The 19964-nt window shown below is 46.0% G+C and overlaps 1 protein-coding gene across 2 annotated transcripts in view; it reads right to left on the bottom strand.

The window, feature by feature from the left end:
- The window catches only part of KIAA1614 (KIAA1614 ortholog), a 35007-nt gene that overhangs the window by 8188 nt on the left and 6855 nt on the right, over positions 1 to 19964 (bottom strand). The window contains exons 3-7 of one of the 2 annotated variants that reach the window (XM_069737726.1): positions 19871 to 19934; positions 17635 to 17766; positions 12367 to 13994; positions 12084 to 12138; positions 11004 to 11244 (exon numbers count right to left, since the gene is read on the bottom strand). In XM_069737726.1, coding sequence (XP_069593827.1) covers positions 11004 to 11244; positions 12084 to 12138; positions 12367 to 13994; positions 17635 to 17766; positions 19871 to 19934 — 2120 coding nt within the window. Of the gene's footprint in view, positions 1 to 11003; positions 11245 to 12083; positions 12139 to 12366; positions 13995 to 17634; positions 17767 to 19870; positions 19950 to 19964 lie in introns of both variants that reach the window. The other variant, XM_069737724.1, reaches the window with a different exon arrangement.

The raw sequence follows: 19964 nt of genomic DNA, 5'->3' as shown, positions 1-19964 counted from the left end.
TGCCAAAAAGGAAACAGAAAAGCACATTGCTAAGGAGAGTAAAACTAATCCCAAACTGTTCTTCAACTATATCAATAGTAAAAGAATAAAAACTGAAAATGTAGGCCCCTTAAAAAATAGTGAGGAAAGAATGGTTGTAGATGACGAGGAAAAAGCTAACATATTAAACACCTTCTTCTCCACGGTATTCACGGTGGAAAATGAAATGCTAGGTGAAATCCCAAGAAACAATGAAAACCCTATATTAAGGGTCACCAATCTAACCCAAGAAGAGGTGCGAAACCGGCTAAATAAGATTAAAATAGATAAATCTCCGGGTCCGGATGGCATACACCCACGAGTACTAAGAGAACTAAGTAATGTAATAGATAAACCATTATTTCTTATTTTTAGTGACTCTATAGCGACAGGGTCTGTTCCGCAGGACTGGCGCATAGCAAATGTGGTGCCAATATTCAAAAAGGGCTCTAAAAGTGAACCTGGAAATTATAGGCCAGTAAGTCTAACCTCTATTGTTGGTAAAATATTTGAAGGGTTTCTGAGGGATGTTATTCTGGATTATCTCAATGAGAATAACTGTTTAACTCCATATCAGCATGGGTTTATGAGAAATCGCTCCTGTCAAACCAATCTAATCAGTTTTTATGAAGAGGTAAGCTATAGACTGGACCACGGTGAGTCATTGGACGTGGTATATCTCGATTTTTCCAAAGCGTTTGATACCGTGACGCACAAGAGGTTGGTACACAAAATGAGAATGCTTGGTCTGGGGGAAAATGTGTGTAAATGGGTTAGTAACTGGCTTAGTGATAGAAAGCAGAGGGTGGTTATAAATGGTATAGTCTCTAACTGGGTCGCTGTGACCAGTGGGGTACCGCAGGGGTCAGTATTGGGACCTGTTCTCTTCAACATATTCATTAATGATCTGGTAGAAGGTTTACACAGTAAAATAGCGATATTTGCAGATGATACAAAACTATGTAAAGCAGTTAATACAAGAGAAGATAGTATTCTGCTACAGATGGATCTGGATAAGTTGGAAACTTGGGCTGAAAGGTGGCAGATGAGGTTTAACAATGATAAATGTAAGGTTATACACATGGGAAGAGGGAATCAATATCACCATTACACACTGAACGGGAAACCACTGGGTAAATCTGACAGGGAGAAGGACTTGGGGATCCTAGTTAATGATAAACTTACCTGGAGCAGCCAGTGCCAGGCAGCAGCTGCCAAGGCAAACAGGATCATGGGGTGCATTAAAAGAGGTCTGGATACACATGATGAGAGCATTATACTGCCTCTGTACAAATCTCTAGTTAGACCGCACATGGAGTACTGTGTCCAGTTTTGGGCACCGGTGCTCATGAAGGATATAATGGAACTAGAGAGAGTACAAAGGAGGGCAACAAAATTAATAAAGGGGATGGGAGAACTACAATACCCAGATAGATTAGCGAAATTAGGATTATTTAGTCTAGAAAAAAGACGACTGAGGGGCGATCTAATAACCATGTATAAGTATATAAGGGGACAATACAAATATCTCGCTGAGGATCTGTTTATACCAAGGAAGGTGACGGGCACAAGGGGGCATTCTTTGCGTCTGGAGGAGAGAAGGTTTTTCCACCAACATAGAAGAGGATTCTTTACTGTTAGGGCAGTGAGAATCTGGAATTGCTTGCCTGAGGAGGTGGTGATGGCGAACTCAGTCGAGGGGTTCAAGAGAGGCCTGGATGTCTTCCTGGAGCAGAACAATATTGTATCATACAATTATTAGGTTCTGTAGAAGGACGTAGATCTGGGTATTTATTATGATGGAATATAGGCTGAACTGGATGGACAAATGTCTTTTTTCGGCCTTACTAACTATGTTACTATGTTACTATGTTACCCCGTGGGGTCAGAATGATCACAAGAACGGTGAGCAAAAATCCCAGAACCACACGGGGGGACCTAGTGAATGAACTGCAGAGAGCTGGGACCAATGTAACAAGGCCTACCATAAGTAACACACTACGCCACCATGGACTCAGATCCTGCAGTGCCAGACGTGTCCCACTGCTTAAGCCAGTACATGTCCGGGCCCGTCTGAAGTTTGCTAGAGAGCATTTGGATGATCCAGAGGAGTTTTGGGAGAATGTCCTATGGTCTGATGAAACCAAACTGGAACTGTTTGGTAGAAACACAACTTGTCGTGTTTGGAGGAAAAAGAATACTGAGTTGCATCCATCAAACACCATACCTACTGTAAAGCATGGTGGTGGAAACATCATGCTTTGGGGCTGTTTCTCTGCAAAGGGGCCAGGACGACTGATCCGGGTACATGAAAGAATGAATGGGGCCATGTATCGTGAGATTTTGAGTGCAAACCTCCTTCCATCAGCAAGGGCATTGAAGATGAAACGTGGCTGGGTCTTTCAACATGACAATGATCCAAAGCACACCGCCAGGGCAACGAAGGAGTGGCTTCGTAAGAAGCATTTCAAGGTCCTGGAGTGGCCTAGCCAGTCTCCAGATCTCAACCCTATAGAAAACCTTTGGAGGGAGTTGAAAGTCCGTGTTGCCAAGCAAAAACATCACTGCTCTAGAGGAGATCTGCATGGAGGAATGGGCCAACATACCAACAACAGTGTGTGGCAACCTTGTGAAGACTTACAGAAAACGTTTGACCTCTGTCATTGCCAACAAAGGATATATTACAAAGTATTGAGATGAAATTTTGTTTCTGACCAAATACTTATTTTCCACCATAATATGCAAATAAAATGATTAAAAAAAAGACAATGTGATTTTCTGGATTTTTTTTTCTCAGTTTGTCTCCCATAGTTGAGGTCTACCTATGATGTAAATTACAGACGCCTCTCATCTTTTTAAGTGGTGGAACTTGCACTATTGCTGACTGACTAAATACTTTTTTGCCCCACTGTATATAGACAGTATATATATATATATTTTTTTCTTTTTGGGACACATGGATCACTTCTATAGCGGTATGTTGGTTTTGCAAGCCTGCAAGAAAACCACGCAGTACGGATGCCATACGGATTACATACGGAGGATGCGATACGCAAAAAACGCTGACACACCCTGCCTACGGAGGAGCTACGGACCACTATTTTCGGGACTTTTCAGCGTATTACGGCCGTAATATACGGACCGTATTTTCATACGCTGAGTGTGAAGCCGACCTGAATGGCCTGACATCTTCACCGTACATGTATCCTCTGGGGGCTACAGGCCTGAAGCAGCTTGTGACTTATCGGCGCGAGTAGAGGGGCAGGGGGATCAGCTGTTTGGATGGTCTGCGCCCCCTTTATCTGTACAGCGCAGCCCCATACAATGGGTGGACCGGTGTTGCAGCGAGTAGGACAATCCCTGGCACAGCGGCTCTTCTGCTAAATACCAGGAGACCATGTTCTCTGCCGTCCTAATATTTTACTACATGGTGGTTCTAACAGTCCAGGCGCTATAAGATCCCAGCACCGAGCACAAATAGGGTGACGGGTTTCCAGCGGCTGAGTGTAAAAAAGAATATTCCTATTCACTTGCAGCAAGCAAAGATCTGGAATTGGCGAGAAGTCACAGAAGTTTTCATTGTGCAGTGAGTAAAGTTAATTTACATTACAGTCTTTAGGGCAATTATGGCAATGATGGCGGTGGTCCGCAGCAGAGCGTCCGGTACAATGTAATGCTGAAGCAATTAGTGTGCGCTGTCAGCACTGTCCCTGCAGGCTCTGCTGATCTGCACGGTGTCACCTGCTGCCTGCACGCACTCGCTGGATGCCCACGGGGATTTATTTTAATGGTGACACCCTAGTCAATGTCAGGGGTGACAAGGATGGAGCTGGAGGGAACAGGATATTAAAGAAGGGAAAAATCTGGAGAATTCGGAAGCATTAATGAGTTATATTCCTGGCTGAGTCATTCGCAGGGAAGAAAAAAAGCTGCAGAAACTCAAATGCAAAGTAAAGTTTTGGGTAATGATTTTTTTTTCTTACAAAAATGTAAAGGGGTTATCCAGTCTGACAAAAACACAGAGTAATTACCGAAAAATATGATCTGCTGTGTGTCAGTGACGTAACTTGGAGCTTATAGGGGCGGCATATATCTGGCCATCACCGGGACTGATGCCAGCTGATGATTGGTGGGGGTGCCGGCTATCAGACCCCCACCGATCTGATACTGATGAGAAGCCATCAATACAGTGAGTCTGGGCAACACAGTGTTAATTTATGAGAAGATGAAAGGTGTCTGGTGTTCCAGATTAGCGAAAAGTCTACAGTTTATTGCAAATGTGCTAGTAAACAGGTACCGAATTGGCCCAAAGGGTACCCAATTAAAAAAATATATATTTAAAGGGGTTTTCCACTTTTGGAAACCCCCTTTTTTCTAGTTGCAGTTTGCTATAAAACAAACAAACAAGTAGGCTGTGCTTTACTCACCCTCTCTGGGTCCAGCGTTGAGTCTCCGCAGCTGATCCCAGTGTCTGTTTTGTCCGGCAGTGCAGACATCATATTGATAGCGCTGCAGCCAATAGCCGAGTTCTGTGGTTCTGTCCGATTTGAGCCACTGAGTTTACTGATTGGCTGCAGCGCTGTCGAAATGATGTCAGGCCAAGGATGCCAGGCCAAATATGTGAGGCCAAGGATGCCAGGCCAAAGATGTCTGGCCAAGGATGTCAGGCCAAGGATGCCAGGCCAAATATGTCAGGCCAAGGATGCCAGGCCACATATGACAGGCCAAGGATGCCAAGCCAAATATGTGAGGTCAAGGATGCCAGGCCAAATATGTGAGGCCAAGGATGCCAGGCCAAATATGTCAGGCCAAAGATGCCTGGCCAAGGATGTCAGGCCAAGGATGCCTGGCCAAATATGTCAGGCCAAGGATGCCAGGCCAAGGATGCCAGGCCAAGGATACCAGGCCAAAGATGTCAGACCAAGGATGCCAGGCCAAGAATGCCAGGCCAAAGATGTCAGGCCAAGGGTGCCAGGCCAAAGATGTCAGGCCAAGGATGCCAGGCCAAAGATGTCAGGCCAAGGATGTCAGGCCAAGGATGCCAGGCCAAATATGTCAGGCCAAGGATGCCAGGCCAAATATGTCAGGCCAAGGATGCCAGGCCAAAGATATCAGGCCAAGGATGCCAGGCCAAAGATGTCAGACCAAGGATGCCAGGCCCATGTCAGGCCAAGAATGTCAGGCCAAGGATGCCTGGCCAAAGATATCAGGCCAAGGATGCCAGGCCAAAGATGTCAGACCAGGGATGCCAGGCCAAGAATGCCAGGCCAAAGATGTCAGGCCAAGGATGCCAGGCCAAATATGCCAGGCCAAAGATGTCAAACCATGGGTGCCAGGCCAAAGATGTCAGACCAAGGATGCCAGGCCAAGGATGCCAGACACAGGATGTCAAGGCCAAGAATGCCAGGCCAAGGATTCCAGGCAAAGTGAAGTATTGCTCCCTCTGAAGATGCATTTCCCCAGCCGGATCTGTCCCGAGCAGCTGCATTTCGTATTTACTCACCAACTTTTGGAAAAACATGGCTCCCGTTATTGATGCCAGAAATGGATCCAGCAAAGAGGAGAAGTTCTTCCTTTCTGCTTCCATTTCCCTTTGGCTGCACTTTTGGTTTTGCACTAATCAATAACTCCAGCAGCATTTTTACATCACAATACATTTCTGCTTGTAGATTTCGGGGCTCGGTCTTGTGTTGCCGACGTCTCTGCCTATGATGGATGCGGCCGCTGTGCCCGGATTACAGGCTGCAGAGATACACGTACACGGTGCGCCAGCACACTGCGACTAATCCCGTACCTTATGTGTAATGATTGCAGCAAGATTGCAGCTCCTGTATTGGTGACGCTGACGCACCGTGTATGTATATGGCGGTATATTGGCCACATTGCGGATTTGTGCCCCTGTGCATTCATTTAATACTAAGGGCCCTATTTTTCTTTTTTGTGTATGTGTTACCTCTGTTATCCAACTCCTGAGGTCAGCACTATTCACACACAGCAGGTTATTTATCCCTGGGGACACCTCCCATAGAAATCACAGCTTGCATTTGTTATTTTAGTGTGGAAAAGTGTAGGCAAGCGAACAAGGCACAGGAAATGCCTGAAAAGCTGTGACCTTGCAGCTCTGCAGCAGACAGCAAAGAGAGTAGGATGCATTATAGCCGCCAGCTCTGAGAAAGAGGGGCTACGAGGCAGAGCGCACCGCGGCAATGGTTATTCTGCACCAAGCCGGTGCCCTAATCTCACCCAGCCGCTTATATGCACCACACAGAAATATTACCCCACTGAAGACCACTAGTGTCCTCCCATAGTACTGCACCACTTTCACGGACCCAAATGTGCCCCCCATGTAGTAGTATACCCCCATAGTACATTCGCACAAATTATGTTGTCTCCCATACACATTGTGATGCCCCCATACTCAGTATAAGGCCCCCATGTATATTCCCCCCATACAGTCTGATGCCCTAATCACACTCTAACCACAGAGCCCCCCAGATAATCTTATGCCCCCCACAGCTCTGCTTCATACAGACACAACTTTTCTACAGCAAAATAGATACAACAGTGTTACTCCGAAACACACACAAACCACTCTCCCGCAGCACAGCACGCCCAACTCTGCTGCAGCACAGCACACCCAACTCTGCTGCAGAAAAGCACACGCAACTCTGCTGCAGAAAAGCACACCCAACTCTGCTGCAGAAAAGCACACCCAACTCTGCTGCAGAAAAGCACACCCAACTCTGCCGCAGCACAGCACACCCAACTCTGCCGCAGCACAGCACACCCAACTCTGCCGCAGCACAGCACACCCAACTCTGCCGCAGCACAGCACACCCAACTCTGCCGCAGCACAGCACACCCAACTCTGCCGCAGCACAGCACACCCAACTCTGCCGCAGCACAGCACACCCAACTCTGCCGCAGCACAGCACACCCAACTCTGCCGCAGCAAAGCACACCCAACTCTGCCGCAGCACAGCACACCCAACTCTGCCGCAGCACAGCACACCCAACTCTGCCGCAGCACAGCACACCCAACTCTGCCGCAGCACAGCACACCCAACTCTGCCGCAGCACAGCACACCCAACTCTGCCGCAGCACAGCACACCCAACTCTGCCGCAGCACAGCACACCCAACTCTGCCGCAGCACAGCACACCCAACTCTGCCGCAGCACAGCACACCCAACTCTGCCGCAGCACAGCACACCCAACCCTGCCGCAGCACAGCACACCCAACTCTGCCGCAGCACAGCACACCCAACTCTGCGGCAGCACAGCACACCCAACTCTGCGGCAGCACAGCACACCCAACTCTGCGGCAGCACAGCACACCCAACTCTGCCGCAGCACAGCACACCCAACTCTGCCGCAGCACAGCACACCCAACTCTGCCGCAGCACAGCACACCCAACTCTGCCGCAGCACAGCACACCCAACTCTGCTGCAGCAAAACACACCCAACCCTGCTGCAGCAAAGCACACCCAACTCTGCTGCAGCACAGCACACCCCACTCTGCTGCAGCACAGCACACCCAACTCTGCTGCAGCACAGCACACCCAACTGCTGCAGCAAAGCACACAACTCTACTGCAGCAAAGCACACCCAACTCTGCTGCAGCACAGCACACCCCACTCTGCTACAGCACAGCACACCCAACTCTGCTGCAGAAAAGCACACCCAACTCTGCTGCAGCACAGCACACCCAACTCTGCTACAGCACAGCACACCCCACTCTGCTGCAGCACAGCACACCCAACTTTGCTGCAGTACAGCACACCCAACTCTGCTGCAGCAAAACACATCCAACTCTGCTGCAGCAAAGCACACCCAACTCTGCTGCAGTACAGCACACCCAACTCTGCTGCAGCAAAGCACACCCAACTCTGCTGCAGCAAAAGACACCCAACTTTGCTGCAGCAAAAGACACCCAACTCTGCTGCAGCAAAGCACACTCAACTCTTCTGCAGCAAAAGACACCCAACTCTGCTGCAGCAAAAGACACCCAACTCTGCTGCAGCAAAAGACACCCAACTCTGCTGCAGCAAGAGACACCCAACTCTGCTGCAGCAAAAGACACCCAACTATTGGGACAGCTCCCAAAAATAGGGAGAGTCGTTCTGAATCAGGGATGGTTGGGAGATATATGTAAAGTATTCCAACCCGACAACCCCTGTTCATATTCAGAGTATATGGGCGTCAGAGGGCGGTCACCTTCAGAGTATCCTCTTCTATCCTGAGTGTATGGTGCCTGCACAGAGCGGCTCCTTCTGCATCACATGGACTCTCATTATCAGGGTAGTCTCATGCACTTGACCACTCAGAAGCTTCAGTAGAATTAGAAGGTATTTAAAGAATAACTAAAGTTATTTTTTTTCATTACTTTGTCCAGCATGGAAAGTTATGAAACTTTGCAAATCACTTTATGATTTTCCTTCATTCAAGTAACAAAATAACAAAATTTGCATGTCGATGGTTTCCAACTCTTGCTTTTCCTCAATCTGCATTGCTATTATAATGTGCTCACCAGGAGTACAGATGATGGCAGTGATGGGTCAGCTCAGCCCCTGTGTCTCACTAAGGCTACGTTCACACTAGCGTTGTGCGCTGCTGCGTCGGCGACACAACGCACGCAAAAACGCGGCAAAACGCACGCAATAATGCTGCGTTTTGCGACGCATGCGTCGTTTTTTGCCGAAAATCGGACGCAAGAAAAATGCAACTTGTTGCGTTTTCTTGGTCCGACGCTTGCGACAAAAAAGACGCATGCGTCGCACAACGCAAAAAAAAAAAAACGCATGCGTCCCCCATGTTAAACATAGGGGCGCATGACGCGTGCGTCGCCGCTGCGTCGCCCGACGCTAACCCGACGCAAACTAGCATAACGCTAGTGTGAACGTTACCTAAGGCTGCCATCACACTAGCAGTATTTGGTCAGTATTTTATATCAGTATTTTCAAGCCAAAACCAGGAGTGGGTGATAAATGCAGAAGTGGTGAATATGTTTCTATTATACTTTTCCTCTAATTGTTCCACTCCTGGTTTTGGCTACAAATACTGATGTAAAATACTGACCAAATACTGCTAGTGTGACGACAGCCTAAAGGTACCTTCACACATAACAATATCGTTAACGATATCGTTGATTTTTGTGACATAGCAACAATATCGTTAACGAAATCGTTATGCGTGACAGCGACCAACGATCAGGCCCCTGCTGGGAGATCGTTGGTCGCTGGGAGTGATCAGGACCTTTTTTTTGGTCGCTGACCACCCGCTGTCATCGCTGAATCGGCGTGTGTGACGCCGATCCAGCGATGTGTTCACTGGTAACCAGGGTAAATATCGGGTTACTAAGCGCAGGACCGCACTTAGTAACCCGATGTTTACCCTGGTTACCATTGTAAATGTAAAAAAAAAAAAAAAACACTACATACTTACATTCCGGTGTCTGTCACGTCCCTCGCCTTCAGCTTCCCGCACTGACTGTGAGCGCCGGCCGTAAAGCACAGCGGTGACGTCACCGCTGTGCTCTGCTTTACGGCCGGCCGGCGCTGACACAGTGCAGGGAAGCTGAAGGCGAGGGACGTGACAGACACCGGAATGTAAGTATGTAGTGTTTTTTTTTTTTATATTTACAATGGTAACCAGGGTAAACATCGGGTTACTGAGTGCGGCCCTGCACTTAGTAACCCAATGTTTACCCTGGTTACCCGGAGACTTCGGCATCGTTGGTCGCTGGAGAGAGCTGTCTGTGTGACAGCTCCCCAGCGACCACACAACGACTTACCAACGATCACGGCCAGGTCGTATCGCTGGTCGTGATCGTTGGTAAATCGTTAAGTGTAACGGTACCTTAACTCTGGGGTTAGCTGCTGCAGGAGATCATTGTGATAAACAGAACACTCAGGAGGAGACAGGGGCTGACAAATCACTGCCATCATCTCTACTCCAAATTCACATTGAGTTAGCAATGCAGCTGAATGCAGGCACATAGACTGGGGAGAAGCCGGGGTTTGGAAACCACTTACATGTAATTTATTTTCTATAGGAATGAAGACAAATCCCCTAATAAAGTGATCTACAAAGTTTCATAATTTTCCATGCTGGACAGAGTTATTAAAACATGTTGAAAGTTTAGTTACTCTTCAAGGAGTTTTCTAAGATTTGAACAGTAATGGCTTATCCTTACGATGACAGGACATCAATATTACCGTAGATTGGTGGGGGTCAGTATTTTACCTCCCCAACAATTAGCCAATAGAAGTGGCTGTGTCGCCCCCTGGAGAGCTCCATCTTCTTCACTGTGAAACCCCTCCACTCTGCACAATGCCGCACCTATCAGAGCCGTGGCTAGGTTTTCCTTTCGCCGGTGCAAATGTTCAGCCCTGTATCTGCAGCATATACCATGGCCAAGGTGAGGTTGCTTGTGGATGCTCCCTTTGGCACCCAGCACCCAGGCATGCACTTCAGCTGTCCGTCCCTAGACATGCATGCAATGTAAGGCAAAGCCCTTGTAAAATGTATGACGTGCTGGTGAAGGGAGCAGTGTAAGCTAGAAGAGGCTGCGCTGAGCTCTCCGGAGCACTGCAGCCTCCTCAATCAGGTGATCAGCGGGAATGCCTGGAGTTGGACCCCAGCCGATTTAATAATGATGGCTATTCATCAATATGAAAATCATGGAAACTGATCTCATGCACTTGACATCGGGAGCCCCCAATATCAATTGTAAACTGTGTGGGAGTAAATGGGTTAACGTCTTGGAGCCACCGAGTCAGATCGATGATAGATCCTTATTAGCAGTATAGGATAAGTGTCTGAGCTTTGTATATAGGACATATATGCAGAGATAAGGCAGGTGCAGAAAGCAGATAAGGGGCTGCAGGCAATGAGGAGGTGTCACCACAGACACTTATCAGGGGCTGTGCACACACAACAAGCTGTCATTCATGTTTATTCAGCTGGGATGCTGCTCTACTCACCAGCTTCAGAGATTGCAGTGATGGACTCTTCTTTATCGCTCCCAGCTTCTCACATCCAACACATGAATCACTGTCCCCATTTGCTGTTGTGTGTCCTTTATGGAAGTCTGGAGGAGATATATGCTCCAAACTAGAAGACTGAAACCGCTCCAACTTGGGTCTTGACGTTAGGCCAATGCTGGAGAAGATTTTTCTCATTCCACTACGAAGGTCTCCTTTTTTAACCTCACATTGAACTTTGCTGTGAAAAAGATCACAAGATGGAGATTGTTTAGCACCAGGGTCCTTCACCATGAATTCATAGCACTGCTACATTTACAACAGAGAAATCAGGGATTTTATCAAAACTACACCAAGTAGCCCAGTAAGTGATGCATTGCTGGAATTAAGCTTTCTACCCCTACATCATGTAACTCTCAGATTACATATCAAAAAACTTCCCTTTAAGGAGCAGAAAACTAATAACCAGCACAGCCGCCACTCCTGCACCAGCATATTTGTAGTCGCAATTAGATTTGTTTCTTGGGGAGCTCGATCAAACCAACATGGCTGCCAATTTAGGTACAGCAGGGATTGTCAGCTTCGTTATATATGATGGAGCAGAGGTGCTCCGCTCTGTACTCTCTTTACTTGCTTGCTGTCGGATCACAACCTTTCTAAAAACGAGGACTTCTCCCGAAGAATAAGTCACCAATATTATTGCAGTGGAAAACCCCTTCAAAGTTGATTTCAGCAGAACTCGCCAACGATCTAATTGTATAGATACCCCCCTGACTTCTCCTCTACAGAGGATGATGAGGCAGAGCAGGATCAGGCAGTTTGCATTTTAGACTCCTGATCCTGTTGGTCTTCATTCTCATTGACTACACAAAGATTTGGGGGATTCAGGGTTCAGCATTCAGCACACAGCTCCCTCGTGTGTGTGGACATCAAAAGGGTGATAACTTATGTGAAGAGCAGTAATGGTAACCATTGTGGTCAACCTTCTTTGGCAGAAATCGTTACACCCAAAAACTGCAATAATCAAGCAGAACAATATAAGGATTACTATTTATGAATAAATGTGCCTTCTCGGCTCACCTCTCTGGCGCCAGCTCTATGCATCGGTCTTTGGTTGCAATCACTGGACCAAAACCTTAAAAAAATAAAAAAGCAAACAGTAAGTGAAATGTATCCTTAACCAGAACCATAATGACTCTCACCACGTCTGCAGACCCTTACAGAATATTGTATCAGATTAGCTTTACCCTTATACCTCCTGCGGCTCCTGTTCTGGCCTAGATTCTGAATATCTATGGCTCATGTCATACAAAAATCTAGACTTTATTTTATATAGACCATGATAAATAGCAGACTTTCTTACCAATGCGCTCATTGTTTGCAGATTGTTGGCGGTTAGTTCGAGGTTTCTCCGTGCACTTTTCTTTTTTCAGAAAACTCCCTTCATTTAAGGTCTCCTCCCTGGATTGACTACTGACCTTAGGACCAGGCCCAGATTCCCGAAGTTCTTTAGTTGGGTTATTTCTCTCGCAGTGCACATGTCTGTTACCGGGGTAAGAGCTCTCATTGTCTCTTGGTTCCCTTTTCACCGGTTTCTTCCCAGAAGCCGTTCTGTTCTCCTTGGCTTCCTTGCTCCTCTTCTCCTCTGACTGTTTCTTACAATTTGAAGATGCTTCTCTACCCCGAGGCTCCATTAATTTCACGCTGGAGGAAGGCAGATGATGGTTGTCTATGTCTCCAAGAACATCAGGATCAATCACTTTGGAGTTTGGCACCAAGTTGGAGTGAATTCCCTTTTTGTCCTGAAACACTGGTACCTTATTTCCTCCATGTAATAGCTGTTGGTTAGCACCCTGAGTATGGACTGCCAATCTACCCATTCTAGATAGCACTGCGGTGGGTGCTTTTCCCGGTGGAGGAATAGGCACACGGTTAGAAAGACCACCTTGCATCTTGCCAGAATCTGATGGAGGGACCACAAATGGCATACAAGGAACCATGGGAGCAATATGGGCTCTACCGTCTGTCTGATCCATTGCTCCTTGTCTACCATCTAGATTTAATACAATGTTCCCTGTTTCTAATTCTGTATGTAATGTGTTGAACCCCTTCTCCATGTCCAGATTGAAACTCTTGGGTTTTCTTGTGGTTTTAGCTTCCAGGTCTTGTGGCATTTTTGCTGAACCATTTCTTATAGAATCAACATAGTACCCACCAGTCATGGCACCCAACTGTGGATTAGATTCTGAGATTTTTAGAACAGAATTAGGTTCGAAAATAGAAGACTTCTCCCTAAATCTGCTTTCTAGAGCAAAAACAGAGGTACCATTTTTTCCTTTAATTACATTTTCCGAGTTTGATCCTCCAGTTTTTGCTGGAGTATCTGAGAATGAGCGCGTTGGGCGTAACGTTGCGCCATGCTCAGGTGTATTTGGTAAACTGTTGTATAATTTGTGTGTTCCCCATCTATGAGTCCTGCTGCCATCTTCTTCTCCAGAAGAGTCTGCAGTAGAGTCCCCGCCAATGTGAGTCTCACGGATCAGCTCTGTATGAACTCGCCATGGTTGGGAAGGTAAAATCCAGTGAGGAGAGGGCTTGACCCCCATAGGTGAGCTGAGGGAGCCATCCTGAGTAATTTTTGAGCCTAAGTGAACACTTCGTAAGTTAGTACCATGAGTAGCAGCTGGATTGAGTCCTGATACTTTGATGTTGGATCCACAACTTCCAGACTGTCCATGACCAGATGGTGACAATTGCTCCGCCCAGGAAGGAGACCCATTTGCCTGTCTCTTTGGTGGAGGAGTATTGTTCAGAGAAGCAGTCTGTGGAACATGTTGCCGTTCTCGATATCTCTCTTCTACATCCCTCTCAGATTCATCCTGAAACCGTACATGAGATGGAGAACTCCCACGAGAACCTTTGTGCCAAGAACAATAGTCACTGCTTGAGCTGTCACTTTGAGATCCCCCGTCGGTCACACCACCAGTGGCACTGAAAGCAGAAGAAAATATACCCAAAAGTACATTGTCAAAACTCAATTTTCAGGATGATTTCACAATTTCTGGACATAATGTGAACATCTTGGTTAGTGGTCTGTGGCAATGGGCATGGTAAGACAGTGGTCAATACGTGATGTTGTAGGAAAAGTCATTTTCATTTACATAATGTACACAATGAGCCCTGTAAAGAGACATATACGGCCTGAAAGGCTCCGATATTTCAGAGAAGATATAGTTAGAAGATTCAGGACAGTCGGCAGAGATGAGACTAATCCGGCTCTGCTCCTGGCCGGCTCTTCCCAGCACCACTGCTGGTGATTGACATATCTCTACCATAGTGAGAGACCTGTTAATCACCAGGACATATAGCTTGGAAAAGACATGGTACCAGGTCTAATTTACAAAGGATATCCTCTCTGAAAATCCTCAGTGTTTCAGAGAAAAATATACAGTACAGACCGAAAGTTTGGACACACCTTCTCATTTAAAGATTTTTCTGTATTTTCATGACTATGAAAATTGTACATTCACACTGAAGGCATCAAAACTATGAATTAACACATGTGGAATTATATACTTAACAAAAAAGTGTGAAACAAATGAAAATATGTCTTATATTCTAGGTTCTTCAAAGTAGCCACCTTTTGCTTTGATGACTGCTTTGCACACTCTTGGCATTCTCTTGATGAGTTTCAAGAGGTAGTCACCGGGAATGGTCTTCCAACAATCTTGAAGGAATTCCCAGAGATGCTTAGCACTTGTTGACTCTTGTGCTTTCACTCTGCAGTCCAGCTCACCCCAAACCATCTCGATTGGGTTCAGGTCTGGTGACTGTGGAGGCCAAGTCATCTGGCGTAGCACCCCATCACTCTCCTTCTTGGTCAAATAGCCCCTACACAACCTGGAGGTGTTTGGGGTCATTGTCCTGTTGAAAAATAAATGATGGTCCAACTAAACGCAAACCGGATGGAATAGTATGCTGCTGCAAGATGCTGTGGTAGCCATGCTGGTTCAGTATGCCTTCAATTTTGAATAAATCCCCAACAGTGTCACCAGCAAAGCACCCCCACACCATCACACCTCCTCCTCCATGCTTCACAGTGGGAACCAGGCATGTAGAGTCCATCCGTTCACCTTTTCTGCGTCGCACAAAGACACGGTGGTTGGAACCAAAGATCTCAAACTTGGACCCATCAGACTAAAGCACAGATTTCCACTGGTCTAATGCCCATTCCTTGTGTTCTTTAGCCCAAATAAGTCTCTTCTGTTTGTTGCCTGTCCTTAGCAGTGGTTTCCTGGCAGCTATTTTACCATGAAGGCCTGCTGCACAAAATCTCCTCTTAACAGTTGTTGTAGAGATGTGTCTGCTGCTAGAACTGTGTGTGGCATTGACCTGGTCTCTAATCTGAGCTGCTGTTAACCTGTGATTTCTGAGGCTGCTGACACGGATAAACTTATCCTCAGAAGCAGAGGTGACTCTTGGTCTTGCTTTCCTGGGACGGTCCTAATGTGAGCCAGTTTCTTTATAGTGCTTGATGGTTTTTGCCACTGCACTTGGGAACACTTTCAAAGTTTGCCCAATTTTTCGGACTGACTGACCTTCATTTCTTAAAGTAATGATGGCCACTCATTTTTCTTTACTTAGCTGCTTTTTTCTTGCCATAATACAAATTCTAACAGACTATTCAGTAGGACTATCAGCTGTCTATGCACTAGACTTCTGCACAACACAACTGATGGTCCCAACCCCATTTATAAGGCAAGAAATCCCACTTATTAAACCTGACAGGGCACACCTGTGAAGTGAAAACCATTTCCGGTGACTACCTCTTGAAGCTCATCAAGAGAATGCCAAGAGAGTGCAAAGCAGTAATCAAAGCAAAAGGTGGCTACTTTGAAGAACCTAGAATATAAGTCATAATTTCAGTTGTTTCACACTTTTTTGTTAAGTATATAATTCCACATATGTTAATTCATAGTTTTGATGCCTTCAGTGTGAATGTACAATTTTCATAGTCATGAAAATACAGGAAAGTCTTTAAATGAGAAGGTGTGTCCAAACTTTTGGTCTGTACTGTACCTGGCTGAAATTGTGCAGCCAGGATCTGATTCATGCTGCCTGCAGTTTGGCTTATCTTTCCGCCATATAAAAGAATCACCCGTTGAATCTCCAATAATCTGTTGGTTGGGTATCAAGAGGGTCCAATATACACAGACTATTAGCCAATATCGACAGGTTGAGACAAATTGAGTCTGAAGTCTATGGGGGGCTTTAATGAGATTGTACTAAGTTTAGAAGTTATACCCTATGGATGGGATAGTGAATAACTTTCCAATCACTGGTGGTCTAATTGCCAAGACCATTAGCGATCGCGAGTACAACCTCATCTGAATCGAGCGGAGGGTGAGCATGCACACCTCGGCTCCATTAATTCTTAATAGGCATGCCAAAAATCAGCCCATCTCCACACTCGATGGGGGGGCACATGTTCAACCTTCACACCATTCAGACAGTGCTCTGCAGCCCCATTCCTGAGATCAGTGGGGGGGTCCGGGCAGTCAGACCCCACAGCGATCATGAAGTTAAACTAAATATTTGTCCTGGTAAAGAAAGATGGTGACTCTCGAAAATTGGTAATATTCCTAGCATGGAGGTTTCACTGACTCAAAACCTGGCAGAGCCCATTGAGCTCGGTGGGACCAGTTGACCACCTCATGTGTATGCGGACCTCCTGACTCTATCCCAGCAGATAATGTCAGGGCTAAATAAGGATTGGTGATCTTGATTTTCAACGTCCATAGATATGAAACCACCAAAGTTGTCGCAGTAACTTATCCCCCTCCTTCCATTGAAAACACATGTAACTTTGGCTACCTGAGCATGCACGTGTCTGCGAGTGTTCAGCCAAGACATCCATGTATAGGGCAGGGGTGTATCAATGAAAATGGCCCCGTGATAACGAGTATTGTTGCTGGCGTGCGGAGACGTAACTTACTGATGGCTTTGAACGAGATTTCCTCAACATTTGGTAAATTATGCAGGAATTCCTGCTGAAGTTTACAAATGATTAACCCAAGAAACGAGGGAAGATCTTCAGCAGCGCATTCTCGTGGGTTACACAATATAGACAGAAGTATGGGGTATTATTGCAAGGCAGGGATCATTACTGTCATACATGAAGCTTTGCCGCGCGCTCCTCGACACCACTGTAGGAAATAATTACTGTGCAGATGACGGCTGGAAACGTTTCATTAGCATCGTCTTTCTAATGAACAGGTTTATGGGCTGAGTAATCCAACATGAAACAACGGCACAAACATGGGTATTGTATGGAGGCAGGCGGCTGGGTATAGGTATTGTCTGAGCTCATTCACCATGGCGGCTCAATCACAACCTATAGGAAGGGTATAGATAATGTCAGATATACTCAATGGGACGACTGATCGGATGATGCCGGTGATACGGGCGACTCTCACCGTCTCATCCTCCCTTTTGTTATGACTTGCTTTGGATTTTGATCTTAATCCCTTCAATCCCATTCTCTATGTTGTGTGGTCCCTTCCTACATTTTACCATCTTCATTTCTCTTTTTTTTCACACTCTCCCCCACCCCTCATTCCCTTTTGCTTACCGGCGTGGCGGAGGCTGCGAGTGTGGATGTGGTAGTACGCAGTGGGAGGCTCGCAAGGGACTAGCCCCCTTTGCTTTCATCCGTGCTCTGTGTAGCAGCTGCTTGGCCTGTTCGTGACGGACACTGAGCTCCCTGGGAGAGGATTAGAAAGGATTTTATAATGACGCCACTTCCCTGAGTGCATCAGCCAACGTCAGACTGTATAAAAAAAAAAAAAACCAGGGTGAGAGCAGAGACTGCCGCTGATAGTGCCCCCTAATGCATTTTTGTTAGAAATACAAAAATAAAATGCAGCAAGCTGCGAAACTAGGACATAACCCATTTTAGGAAAGGAGATAGGGATTGTGACACATGGACATATGGTTTAGGCTTAAAGATTACAGATGCTGGTCACTTCTAGCGGCATATTAATATTCAGCGGGGGTGAATCTGCCGTAAGTCAGTAAGTAGATGTCCATCTACCAGCAGATGCTGCGAGCTAAAGAAGAGCCGAGTGCTAGCAACCCAATATCGGCTTCTCCTACATAAAAATATCTGCCATGCACCACACAACATTCCCGAATTTCACCTACGTTAAAAGAAGACTCTAGACAAACTTGAAAATTATAGAAGCTAACCAAAATTGGATTTGCAGCGATTTTGACACATTTTATGCCATTTTGAGGTCACTGGTAAAGGGTATAAAATACTACATACAATTATAGCTGGCGCAAATCAATTAGCACCACGTAGTTCACCGGTCACGATGGTAGTCTTCATTCCCTGGATGGAAGCCAAAGAACCTCCTCTTACCTGACAGCATCCCGGCTCCTCTTCTGATTAGCTGGCCCAGATACTCAAAAGAAGAGCCACAGATGCTGTAAGAGGCGGTTCTCCCGCTATGATCCAGCGGACATACACCACCCTCCTGGCTGATGGACTAGGTGGTACAAATTCATCTCTACAAACAGTTTGATACTTTGTGGATTAGCATTTTTTTTTTAAACATGGTATAACACGACACATTAGTAAAGAAGATAAATCCATTAAAACATCATAAGAAAAAATGGCATTTTAAAATACTAGAAAATAAAGCCAAACATGTCACTCGAAGCAAGGATCACCAGGCTATGACTTGCCTACTTTAGACGCATTATATGAAAAGAGCGATCACCGGAGAAGGACATCATGGTCAGAAGAATAGAAGAAAAAGGCGAAAAGGAAGACCAGCAACACTATGGCTTGATACCCTCAAGATTACGATGCAGAAGACCCTGGTGGACCTATCTAGGTTTGCACAAGATCGATCTTCCTACAGAGCGTTCATCCATCAAGTCACTATGGCTCAAGACCGAGCCAAAGGCCATTAAAAAAAAATGGAAAAAGAAAAGAAGACTGTGTGAAGGCACTATACTCCTGGACTTGTACAAATTCCACACAGAGTCAACTCCTGGTCCTAAAAATCTTTGATATCATCGGTCTGGGGCAAAAAGCTTATCCAACAAGTAATCTGATTATGTCTGAAGGTGGATTTCCACTTTGAAGAGTTTTACGGGGGCACAAAAACATGGACAGGTTTCTTTTAGCCCCATTCTTAACCATGGACTACGTCTCGTATTGCACCCAAGTCCCATTCACTTTAATTAAGCAGAACAGCAGTGACTGAAAGAAAGCAGCCATAGTTTATACCAGTGTTCCCCAACTCCATTCCTGAAGAGCCACCAACAGGTCATGTTTTTAGGATTTCCTTAGTATTGCCCAGGTGATTGAATGCTTGCCTGTCCAGGTGATGCAATTATCACCAGGGCAATACTAAGGAAATACTGAAAACATGACCTGTTGGTGGCTCTTGCAGACCCGAGTTGGGGAACACTGCTTTATACAATCCCAAACAGGAATGTGGGAAGATCAAAAAGGTGGAGTACAAATGTTAAAGATGTATCCACACTTTTGAAAATGATGGCTTTCATCAATATAAAATTGCTGGAGGTCTAAATATCAGCAACCCCTCCAATCGTGTGTCTGAAGAGGCTGTGGTGCCATAGTGGCAGCCTTTTCTTTGCCTACAGCAATGGTAGGATTGTTTGTACTTGTTTTCACAATAAATTTGTTAAGTGACTGTTCAAGATATTGCAGCGTTGTTCCACTGAAGTAAATGCAACAACGGCAGGAAAATCTTGGAGGAGTAATTTAGTTTGGATGCCCCCATCATCAGAAGTCACAGGTTAATACGTCTCAGTTATGTGGTGTTACTCACCGGCAGTCATCCATTAAGGGTATCGATACACCAGAGTCAGCGTCTATCTCTCCAGAGAACAACCCTACAATACAAAACACTAGTCATTCCATAT

The sequence above is a fragment of the Ranitomeya imitator genome, chromosome 8 (assembly GCF_032444005.1).
Source record: "Ranitomeya imitator isolate aRanImi1 chromosome 8, aRanImi1.pri, whole genome shotgun sequence".
Lineage (NCBI taxonomy): Eukaryota > Metazoa > Chordata > Amphibia > Anura > Dendrobatidae > Ranitomeya > Ranitomeya imitator.
The sequence above is the reverse complement of the archived record's forward strand: the minus strand, read 5'-3'. Positions and strand labels throughout refer to the sequence as shown.